At 51.8% G+C, this 11,054-nt stretch overlaps 1 protein-coding gene across 1 annotated transcript in view; it reads left to right on the top strand.

The window, feature by feature from the left end:
• Window positions 1-6,922: 6,922 nt before the first annotated feature.
• The window catches only part of LOC103211622 (sialic acid-binding Ig-like lectin 6), a 6,936-nt gene continuing 2,804 nt past the window's right edge, over window positions 6,923-11,054 (top strand). Inside the window, exons 1-7 of the mRNA XM_042783238.1 lie at window positions 6,923-6,968; window positions 7,058-7,414; window positions 7,577-7,855; window positions 8,047-8,094; window positions 8,862-9,119; window positions 9,765-9,861; window positions 10,196-10,271. Of these exons, the coding sequence (XP_042639172.1) occupies window positions 6,923-6,968; window positions 7,058-7,414; window positions 7,577-7,855; window positions 8,047-8,094; window positions 8,862-9,119; window positions 9,765-9,861; window positions 10,196-10,271 (1,161 nt within the window). The remainder of the gene's footprint in view (window positions 6,969-7,057; window positions 7,415-7,576; window positions 7,856-8,046; window positions 8,095-8,861; window positions 9,120-9,764; window positions 9,862-10,195; window positions 10,272-11,054) is intronic.

Genomic DNA, 11,054 nt, shown 5'->3' with positions numbered 1-11,054 from the left:
TATGGCATTTGACTGCTAACCAGAAGGCTGGCGGTTCAAACCCACCAGCCACTCCTCGGAAGGAAGACTGGGCAATCTACTTCTGTAGTAATACCACCTTGGAAACCCAAGGAGGGGTCGCTATGAGTTGGATCTGACTCGATGGCAGTGAGTTTGATTTGGTTTCAATCCAATATTGAGGGCTCCTTGGATGGGACAAACAGATGCTTGGCATCTAACCAAAAGGTTGATGGTTCAAATCCACCCAGAGATTCCTTAGAGGAAAGATTTGGCAATGTACTTGTGAGAGACCATACCAAAAAACCAAACCCACTGCCATCAAGTTTGATTCCAACTCATAGCAATCCCATAGGGTTTCCAAGGCTGTAAATCTTTACAGACAGAAGGAGATTGTCTCATATTCTTGCTGCAGAGCAGCTGGTGGGTTTGAACCACTGACTTTCTGGTTAGCAGCCAAATGCTTTAGGCACTGCCCCACCAGAGCTCCTTCTGAAAGATCATAGACATTGAAAATTGTATGAGGTGCAGTTCTATTCTGAAACAGATAGTGTCACCATGAGTCGATGGCAACTGGTAACCCAATCCATATTGTGGTGTCCTAGAAATGAGAAGACACCCAGAGGGAAGAACACCGTGGGACTCGGTGGCCACAAGCCAAGCAAAACCAGAGGCTGCTAGAAGCTGGAAGACACAATGAAGGAACTTCCTCTAGAGTCTTTGGAGAGAATTATGACCACACAACACCCTGAATTTGGGCCTCTAGCCTCCAGAATTGTGAGAGAATGAATTTCTGTTCTTACACAAACTTACCCACTGCCATCGAGTCGCTTCTGACTCACAGCGCCCCTAGAGGAGAGAGTAGAGCTGCCTAATAGAGTTTCCAAGGCTGTCAATCTTTACAGAAGTGGACTACCACGTCTTTCTCCTGCAGAGAAGCTGGTGGGTTAGAACCCCCAAGCTCTGGGTTAGCAGCCCAATGCTTTAACCCCTATGCCACCAGACAAACCACCCAATTTGTGGTATGCAGTTATAGCAGCCCTAAGAAACGAATCCAGGGGACCGTGTTTGCTGGTCCGATAGAGCCTGGTGGAACCCCTGAGACTATGGTCCCTAGCTGCCTTTCAGGTCTGGAATTGAACCCACACCTGTGGCTTCCAGACAAACAGACAGGCCTATGGGGTGAACATTTACATCAGATAGATACACTCCTTGGAGAGAACAATCATGGGAAGATAGAAGGGCTGTGTATGCACAGGGAGACAGCTCAGGGGGCAGGAGTGCATGGAGGGATGGACACAGGGAAGAGGTAACTATGGGGAGGAAGTGGGAGGGGAGCTGTTGCATTGTGGTAAATTGTGGTCAATGTCATGAGACAAAGTATATGTGAACTGCTGGATGGAAAGTGAATTTGCTCTGTAAATCTTCACCCAAATCACAATTTAAAAAAAGAAAGAAAGAAACGAATCCACCAAAGGACCAGCCCCCCCACCCCCCAACTCCCTTCCTCCCAGGCAGGCCCAGTTCCTCTAACTCAGCTGCTTTCTTGGCCTGAGGCCCCGATCTGGTTCCTGCCTATTCAAGCACTAAGCTCAGCTGAGTTATTCCTAAACGCAGGACACAGTCCATACGCACAACCACGGACAGCACTGTCCCTGCGTCTGGGGCTGGCCAAGGACCAGATGTGGCCTGGCCTGAGAGCGCCCCCTGTGGGGAGACTCTAATGAGAGAACTGGAAGAGAGTTGGGGACTGGATATGGAATTACTGATCGGAGCCCACTTTGCTCAGTCTCCTCTTATCATCCCAGGAGACAGGGCTTTATACCTATCAGAGATGGACACCTCATACTCCCTTGGTTCTTTGACTCTTAGGGCTCACTCTATCCCCAGTCACTGCAGGAAACCAAGGTTTCAAACCAGCTCCTTCCGGTTTGACCTTCTGCTGAGAATTTGCATTTCCACCCCAGATGCACTGAATCAGAGTCTACATCTCAACAAGATCTGCAAGTGACTCTTATGTAGACGTAGGGATCTTCTTAAAATGGAAAGTCTGACTCAGCACATTCGGGGTACTCCCTCAGGAGCTCTGGGGGTGAAGTGTCTAGGGCATTGACTGCTGACGAGAAGGCTGGCGGTTCAAACCCACCAGCCACTCCTCGGAAGGAAGACTGGGCAATCTACTTCCGTAGTGATACTGCCTCGGAAACCAAGGAGGGGTCGCTATGAGTTGGGTCTGACTTGACGGCACATAACAACAACAACATGTGGAGCTCTGGTGGCGTAGTGCCTAAAGCATCTGACTGCTAACCAGAAGGCTGGTGGTTCAAACCCACCAGCCACTCCTCAGAAGGAAGACTGAAAATCTACTTCTGTAGAGATACCACCTCGGAAACCCAAGGACGAGTTGCTATGAGTCAGAAAGGACAGAGTATATGGGGTGGAAATGAAAATTCTCAGCAAGGGGTCAAACCAGAATGTACCTCTTGGAAGCCTGACAGGAAACCCTCCCTTGTCTGGAATAGACCTCACCCCTCTCCTCTACCTCCTCCATATATGAGGTCCCCTCTCCTCTCTCTCTCTCTCTCTGCCTGGTACCCAAACAGAGCTATGGAAGACAGAGACTATGACTCACGATCCCTTTTTTTTGTCCCTGGCTCTATGCCAGATCCTGAAAGATTTTTAACATGTGCCTCCATGTCTGTTGACTGAATGAAAGCATGACAGACCAGGAGGCTATCTAAGTCATCATCTTTGGACTTAATGGAAGATATTCCAAGTGTCTGGGCACTGAAGAATCTTACTTAGATTGGAAAGAGCTCTGTGACCTCAGAGGTGAATAGTTGTCAATGGGAGACCTAGCAAGGCTATTAACTACCACAGGGAGGTAGGGGAAGGAGAGGGAGTCAGGCAGCCCCCCACAGAGGAGGCTGGAGGGTCTGTGAAGCCACAGAGAGGGATTCTGGGGGTGCATATGGAGGACCCCCAGGAAACAGCAGTGAGGGGAATGGTCCAGTCACAAATGCCACCTCTTCCCAAGCTCAAGCAGGTCATCCAAGTCTGGACCTGGGGGCTAGGGCCCCAGAGACTGTACCAATCACTGCCCATTGAGTCTCCCCCCTCAGATCAGTTCAAGAGTTTGACCACTGCTTCCTGAAGCCTCCTGTGTGTCCATGCTGGACTGGGTCCAAGACAGACAGGATTTGGTCCCAGGAGACTCTTCATTTTCCACTTCCCTGGCCCCTTGAGAGCATCTCCATGAAACACATCTGGGGGAAATAGATGCCCAAACTTCACCTCCTTCTTGAGGAAAGTAGGTGAGTGGCAGGGTCTCAGCAGATGAGGAAGGAAGGAAGACCCACCCTACTGTGGTCTGGGCTGAGAAGTGTTCATCTCTCACTTCCCCAGGGATGGTCTGGGGGGAGGGGGAGGGCTACTCGTAGAGAGTGAATTGTGTCCCCCCGAAAGTCCTTGCGCCTGCATATATGAGTGTGATTTTGTTTGGAAGTAGGTCTTGCCTTGTTATCAGCGAATGAGGTCACACCAGAGTAGGGTGGATCCTGGTCCCTTCTGAGTGCTGTCATTATAAAAGGAGAGAACAGATACAGAGACAGTGTCACACAAGGGAAGACGCTGTGTGAAGATCCACCTACAAGGATCACCCACAGTCACTAGAAGCTGGGAGAGGGGAATGGCACCGTTCTCTTTCAGAGCCTTTAGAAACGGTAGACATGGGTGACACCCTGATTGAGCCCTCCCATCTTCTGAACTGTGAAATGGTGCATGCCTGTTCTTTAAAGTCACTGGCTTTGTGGTATTTTGTATGAAGGTCCTAGAAAACTTAGGCAACCTTTCTCGTTGAAGGATAAATTTGGAACAGAAGCCATGAATTTCAATCCAGACAGTACCCAGCTCTTCTGTCACCCCACAGTGACCTCCGACTTCCAAGAAGGGAAAGGCTAATCAGATGGTGTCAGGGCGAGCCTTCAGCCCAGAGGTGCTGCTGGGGCTTCTGTTGGCCCACCTGTGAAAGTGAAAGAGGTCTGAGGAGGAAGGGGCTGCGTGGGGCTGCATTCAGAGCTGCTTCTCCCAGTGCGGTCCCTGGAGGACCATGCAGTTGCAATCTGTCCATCCTTTGGTCAGTGATGGCAAAGAGGTCTGAGCGTCCTACAGCTGCCCATTCTGCAGGCCAACCCCTGGATTTTCTGAGCTGACATTAACCCACTCTACACCTTCCGATGGCCAAGAGACACCACGACCCTCCTGTGGTCACAAACATCATATCAAAATCTGCAGGAGTGGACTCTCTTGAATTGTAAACATTAGTAACCAGTTACCTTATATGTCTTAATAATAATAAGCCCACTGTCATTGGGTCCATTCCAACCCATGGCATCCCCCATTGGGTTTCCAAGGCTGTAAATCTTTATGGAAGTAGATTGCCTCATCTTCCTCCATGGAGCAGCTGCTGGGTTTGAACTGCCGACCATATGGTTAGCAGCCAAATGCCTTATCCAGTGCTCCACTACCTTATTGTTTTATGAAGGTCCTTGGATGGTTGCAAACAGTGCGCACTTGACTACTTACCTAAAAGTTGGAGGTTTAATCACACCCAGCCACACTCCAGAAAGAGGTCTGGAACTCCACTTCCATAGGGATTATAGGCAAGAAAATCCTAGGAGTAGACTCATGGGGTCACCATGAGTTGGAATGGATTTGATGATAACAGGTTCATAGTATTACAGAGACATGGGCTGTATGAAAATGAAAAATGCAGACAAAACACAGTCCCACCACTCAGACATCACCACTGTTAATACATTCGTGCATATCCCTTTCAGATCTTTTTTTCCAGAAACATACATTTTTTAAAAAATGTGACCATCTAGCACATATAGTTTTGAAACCTACTTTTTTCAGTTAATGATCTTGAACTTTCCATCTTAGTAAATTTTCATCTTGTTTAGTCCTCTGTCCACATCCCAACATAGTCACAATTTTCCAATGGACCCCCAGATGTCCTTTACAATGTTGGTCCTAACCAGTAAGGCATCCAGGACTTAATGTTGTGTTCAGTTATTACATTCACGAGGTCTCTTTCAGAACATGCTTTTGATGTAACAAACGAAGAAACATGGAAGAGAGGACCTGGGGTCCACTCAGCCCCCTTAGGAGCCCAAGGACCCACAGCTGTTCTTTCTAAGCATCAGATGTTCCATGATGTGGGGAAGCAGGACGTGCTCCTTTTGAGTGAGGAGAGAGGTGCTGGGAAGTACAGTTCCCAGTGTACGATGCTCTCTCTGAATGGGATGTGGCAATGGGCCCTCAAGCAGAAGCCCTAGAGGGAGAATGTGTTAGTTTCCCAGGGCTGTTGCGACACCACACGGCAACCTGTGTGTCTTCAGACAACAGAGATGTGGTGTCCCACGGGTCTGGGTGCTGGGAGTCCAAAATCAAGGCGTTGGCCATTTCGGTTCTTTCTGAGGCTCTGAGGGAGACTCTGTTCCAAGGCTCTCTTCTGGATTCTGGTGATGGATGGATGGCAATCTGGCATTTCTTGGCTTAGAGATATATCACTGGAGCTTTGGCAGCTCTGTGGTTAAAGCATTCAGCAGTTAACCAGAATGTGGGCAGTTCAAACCCACCAACCACTCTGCAGGAGAAAGATGAGGCAGTCTGCTTCCATAAAGACTGACAGCCTTGGGGACCCTGTGGGGCAGTTTCACTCTGTCCTCTAGGGGCGCTGTGAGTCAGAATGGACTCCACGGCAGTGGGTGTGTGAGTCGGAATGGACTTATGGCAGTGAGTTTGGGGTGTGGCTTTTTTGGAGTTTAGATGTATCATTCCAGTCTGACTCCATCTTTACATAGTCATCTTCTCTCTCTCTCTCTCTCTCTCTCTCTCTCTCTGTATTTCTTTTCCTCTTTTGTAAGGACACCACTCACTGGATTAGGACACAGTCTACTCGGGTATGACCTCATGTGAACGTAACTGATGACATTGTGAAAGACCCTATTTCTAAATAAAGTCATGTTCTCAGGGACCCGGGGTTAGGAGTTCAAGGTATCTTTTTTTGGAAAACAATTCAACCCATAACAAGACCCTAGTCTGTGAATGAATGAGTGAAGCATTGCTTTCCTTACCTTAGTTGAATCATTTCCTTCTTCTGTCTCTGATACTCAGACCATCAAGAGTCCCATCCCTGGCCTGGTGAGACCCCCGAGGCTGTGGCCCCTAGCTACCCTTCAGGTCTGGAACTGAACTCACTCCTGTGGCTTCCAGCCAAATAGACAGGCCTATGGGGTGAACATTTCCATCAGGTAGATACACTCCTTGGAGTGGGGCACTGTTTGCATAGGAGGATGGCCTGGGGGTGGGGGGACGGTGGGGGGCAGGAGTGCATGGGAGGGAAGGACACAGGGAAGAGGGTACCTATGGGGGTGAAGGAGGAGGTGGGAGGGGAGCTGTGACAAAACATGTATCAACTGCTGTATGGAAAATGAATTTGCTCTGTGAACTCTCCCCAAAATCACAACAAAAATTTAAATTAAAAAAAAAAAAAAAGAGTCCCATCCCTGGCAGGCTGACCTTCATCAGGGGCCTGAGGCTGTGACTCAAAGGGGCCTGGCCAGAAGAGACCATTGTACACAAGACCAAGACACAGGACATGGGGGCTCTGGTCTTTCTTTGCTGCCTTACATAAGGCAAGCGCCCTGCTGCCTCGGAGCCTTGGGGTTCATCTATGACGTGCAGAGATAGAGTCGGTTGGGCGCCAACAGTCAGTCCCAGCCAGTGGCCCATGAGTCTGAAGTTCCTCTTTTGTTCTCACTGCCACCTTCCTGTCCAGGCTTCCTGTGAAGCCTCGCACCTGCAGCTCTGCTTCTCAGAGAGGCACCAGAAGGCAGACTGTCCCGGGCAGGGGCCACCCATGCCGCCACCGCCGCCGCTGCTGCTGCTGCCCCTGCTGTGGGGAGGTGAGTGGGCTGCGGGGCGAGGGCTTCTGTTCAGGCAGGTTCCGGGCCTTGAAGCTGAGTTTCTCCCCCCACCATCCTTCTTCTGACAGGGTCCCTGACTCAGAACTGGGCGATCCAGCTGGAACTGCAGGGACCCGTGATGGTGCAGGAGGGCCTGTGCGTCCTGGTCCCGTGCTCCGTTGACTTCTCCGTTTCCTATGTGTATTGGTTCCGGAGAGGGGCCAAGATCAACTCTGATCACCTAGTGGCCACCAATAAACCAGGAAAGAAACTGGAGGAGAGGACCCAGGGTCGATTCTTCCTCCTCGGGAAGCCCTGGTCCAACAACTGCACCCTCCGCATCAGAGACGTCAACAAGGCAGACAGTGGAACATACTTCATTGCATTGGAGACATACGGTTATATGTACTCATATGTAGATAAGGCATTCTCTCTGGAGGTGACAGGTATGGCAAGGCCCAGGAAAAGACCCCAGGGTGTGATGCATCAGAAGGAGAACAAACAAAGGTGGTTCTGCTCCTCATGGGGGTGGGGACAGTCATGACAAAACCCCGAGGCTGGCTGACAACAGGCTGTGGGGTTCTCATCTCCCCCCCTCTCTTCCCCAGCCCTGACCCAATCACCTGACGTCCAGATCCTAGGGACCCTGGAGTCGGGCCACCCCGAGAACCTGACCTGCTCTGTGCCCTGGGCCTGTGTGCAGGGGACACCCCCCATCTTCTCCTGGAACTCAGCCGCCCTCACCTCCTTGGGCCCCAGGACCCACCTCTCCTCCGTGCTCACCGTCTCCCCAAGACCCCGCGACCACGGCACCAGCCTCACCTGCCAGGTGTTCTTCCCTGCAGTTAACGTGGCTGTCGAGAGGACCATCCAGCTCAATGTCTCCTGTGAGTGCCGGGTGGGGATGCCCAGGTGCCTGGGGGTGTAGGGCCATCGTGGGCCCGGGCCAGGGCTTGACATCTGGGACCTAGTAGCCAAGTAGGACAGAGCCTCCTTACCTGTTTCCATGGCTCCTGGGGGAAGGCCCAGTACTCGTTTCTCCCTGTGGATGATGAGGCTGCCACATCTTCTGTTCCAGATGCTCCACAGGATTTGACCATCAGCGTCTTCCAAGGAGAGAACACAGGTAGGAAAGAACCACTCCCCTCCGGTGCTGGGGTGGAAGTGGACATTCTTCCAGCTCGAGACAGACCTTAGGTCTCAGAGCTCCAATTGACCAAGGACTCCGTGGGAGTGTGGGAAGCCATCTAATGAGGGCGGACGTGGGGAGAGCAGAGGGAGAAAGCCCCACTCATGCCGGCTCTTGGAGGTCAGTCTTTGGCTTACCCACAACTCTCTTTTACTGATTCCAGAGGAAGCTGCCCTGTCCGTCTCGCTTCATCATCCTTGATGTTTCCGTAGGGTCTCCCTTGGCCCCAGTAACTGCATGTTTTCTGTACCGTCTGCCCCCCACTGGTCAGACAGAAAAAAACGGACCAAACTCACTGCCATCAAGTTGATTCTGACTCATAGTGACCCCTTTTGGGTTTCCCAGGTGGTAAATCTTTACGGAAGTAGATCACCCAGCCTTCCTTCCATGGGGTGGCTGGTGGGTTTGAACCGCCAACCTTCTGGTTAACAGTCAAGTGCCTTAGGCACCAGAGCTCCTTCACTGGTCAGACAGCTGGGGCAATTCCAGGAAAATGATCTGAGCCTCCTCTGAAGCCTGAAGCCTGAGCTCTGCCTCCCTCCGCAGGGCTAGTGTGGACACCACGGGGGAAGGGGGACTCTGGGCCTGACCCTTGCAGAGGGAGAGGCACACTCTCTCTCTTGCCATATCCCTCTCCACTTCTCTCTCACGCTCCGTATTTGTCTCTTTCTTCATCTCCCTCTGTATGTCTCCCTCTCCCAAAGCCCTCAAGATCCTGGAAAATGCTTCATCTCTTACCATCCTGGAGGGCCAGTCCCTGTGTCTGCAGTGTGCTGCTGACAGCAAACCCCATGCGAGTCTGCAATGGTTCCGGGGATTCCCAACCCCGAACGCCGCCCCCATTTCCAACACTGGATACATAGAACTGACTCAAGTAGGGACCGGAGAGGAAGGAGTGTTCACGTGCCAGGCTCAAAACCAGCTGGGCTCCCAGCTTGCTCTTCTGAATCTCTCCATTCACTGTGAGTTTGGAGGCACCTGGGGCAAGGACTCCATGGTGTTAGAGAGGCAAGAGCCCCCTGCTCCCTCCTCACAGGTCCCTCCCAGCTTCTCAGCCCCTCCTGCTCCTGAGACAGGAGGCTGAGTGTCTGAGCTGCAGATGCCCTGCCTGGGCCCAGCTGGCCCCTTCCCTATTATGGTGGCTTGGGGACAGGCTGGTGGAGGGGAACAGCAACAACCATTCCATCATGGTCACCTCCAGCTGTGCTGGGTCCTAGGTCAACAGCCCCCTGGGCCTCAGCACAGGGCTGAGCCCTGGTCTCAGACTCTGCTGTGAGGCCCAGATGGCCAGGAAGCCCAAAGCATCATTGTCCTGCTCTGCCCGTGTCTTTAAGGGAAGAGGAGCCTGGGACCTAGAGAGAGGGAGCTTGAAGGAGAGGCAACAAGGCCAAGACAGGAGTGGCTGGGGATAAGACTCTCAGCCTTTTGGCTGATGGGAATGTGTGGTGTATCGTAAAGAGACTTACCCAGGGTCTACAGGGCAAGGGGAGGCCAAGAAACAGTCCTATCTGGGGAGCTGACTCTGACGGAGGGCAGAGAGGAGAGGATGGTTGGGAGAATGCCGGGTGTTGGGATTGGCATTTAATGAAACCTTGGATTACCTGTAGGGAAAGCAGAACCCGGGTCTGGTGCAGAGGCTCTGGGAGCTGTCGGAGGTGTTGTCATGATAGCCCTGCTTTGTCTTAGCGTTTTCCTCATGTTCAGGTGAGAGGGAGTGGTTCCTGGGCTAGAGGGAGATGCCTGGGGCGGAGAGCGTATGTAGGTTGTACAGTCTGAAACCCATGGGGACTTGAGAAGCCCAGGAGCAAGAGAAAGCGATTTGGTGATGATTCAGATCAACCTGCAAGCAGTTGACTGAATGTCGGCTCTCTCCCCAACTTCTGGTCCAGCTCTTGGGTTCGGATGAGCGCCTGGGCGCTTGACCCAGCTCTGTCTATCCCAGTCACCATTTCTGCGCTCCTCAAAGGAAATTGGGGGGCGGTAGACCTACTGCAGGCCCTAAATAACAAGACTGAAAGGCCCTGGGCTCTTCCCTCAGAGTCAAGAAGACCCAGAGGAAGGAAGCGCCTGGGACAATGGAAGGCATGAATGATACGAACCTGGTCTTGGAGTCAGTGTTGCGGGTGAGTGATGGGGACGGCTGCCATGCAGCATTACCGCCCTGCGGCCCTTCCCTGTTAGCATCCCACACTCGGCGTTCTCCCTCCGAGAGCCCCACGTCTGGAGTTGTTTCATCTCAGTCTCGGTCCTTGGACTCTGTAGATCATCAAGTTCTGTTGATGGGTGTTTCCAGACAGATTCATGCTGGTCTCCTTGACCCAATCCTACTCCTGTGCTTACTTTCTTTCCTGTCTTCTCAACACAGGCCACCAGGACAGTCTTTCAGGAATAGTTAGTGTCTAGTCCCTCCATACTTTGGCTGCTTTAGACGTGTCTGCTGTCTTCCTATTGTTGGAGAAGACTCCAAGTGCTTTGGCCTGGTCCCAGTCTCTTTCTTCCCCTCCATGCCTTTGTGTTGATGAAAATGATGTCCTATCTTTCCCTCTGAAAACCATGGCAACCCCTTCCCAGCAAGAGGTTGTATGTCCCTACAGCCCAAGGTCTACATCCCTGTTTTGTGAGGCCCACCGTGTCATAATTGCTAACTCAGGCCTGTGCCCCTCCACACTGGGGTCTCCCCAAGAGTAAGGGCCAGGTCTGATGTAGATCCCTGTGGTCTCATTCAGTGCATTCTGTTCCCATCACCTCTCACATGCGTTGCTGTTATCAGATGCCATTGAGTCGATTTCAACTGATAGCGACCCCATGTGACAGAATAGAATTCCACAGAGGATTTTCTGGGCTGTAATCTTTATGGGAGCAGATGGCCAGGTCTATGTCCTGTGAAGCCACTGTTG

The sequence above is a fragment of the Orycteropus afer genome, unplaced genomic scaffold, assembly GCF_000298275.1.
Source record: "Orycteropus afer afer isolate SDZICR_OR568_19922 unplaced genomic scaffold, OryAfe1.0 scaffold00765, whole genome shotgun sequence".
Taxonomy (NCBI): Eukaryota; Metazoa; Chordata; class Mammalia; order Tubulidentata; family Orycteropodidae; genus Orycteropus; species Orycteropus afer.
The sequence above is the reverse complement of the archived record's forward strand: the minus strand, read 5'-3'. Positions and strand labels throughout refer to the sequence as shown.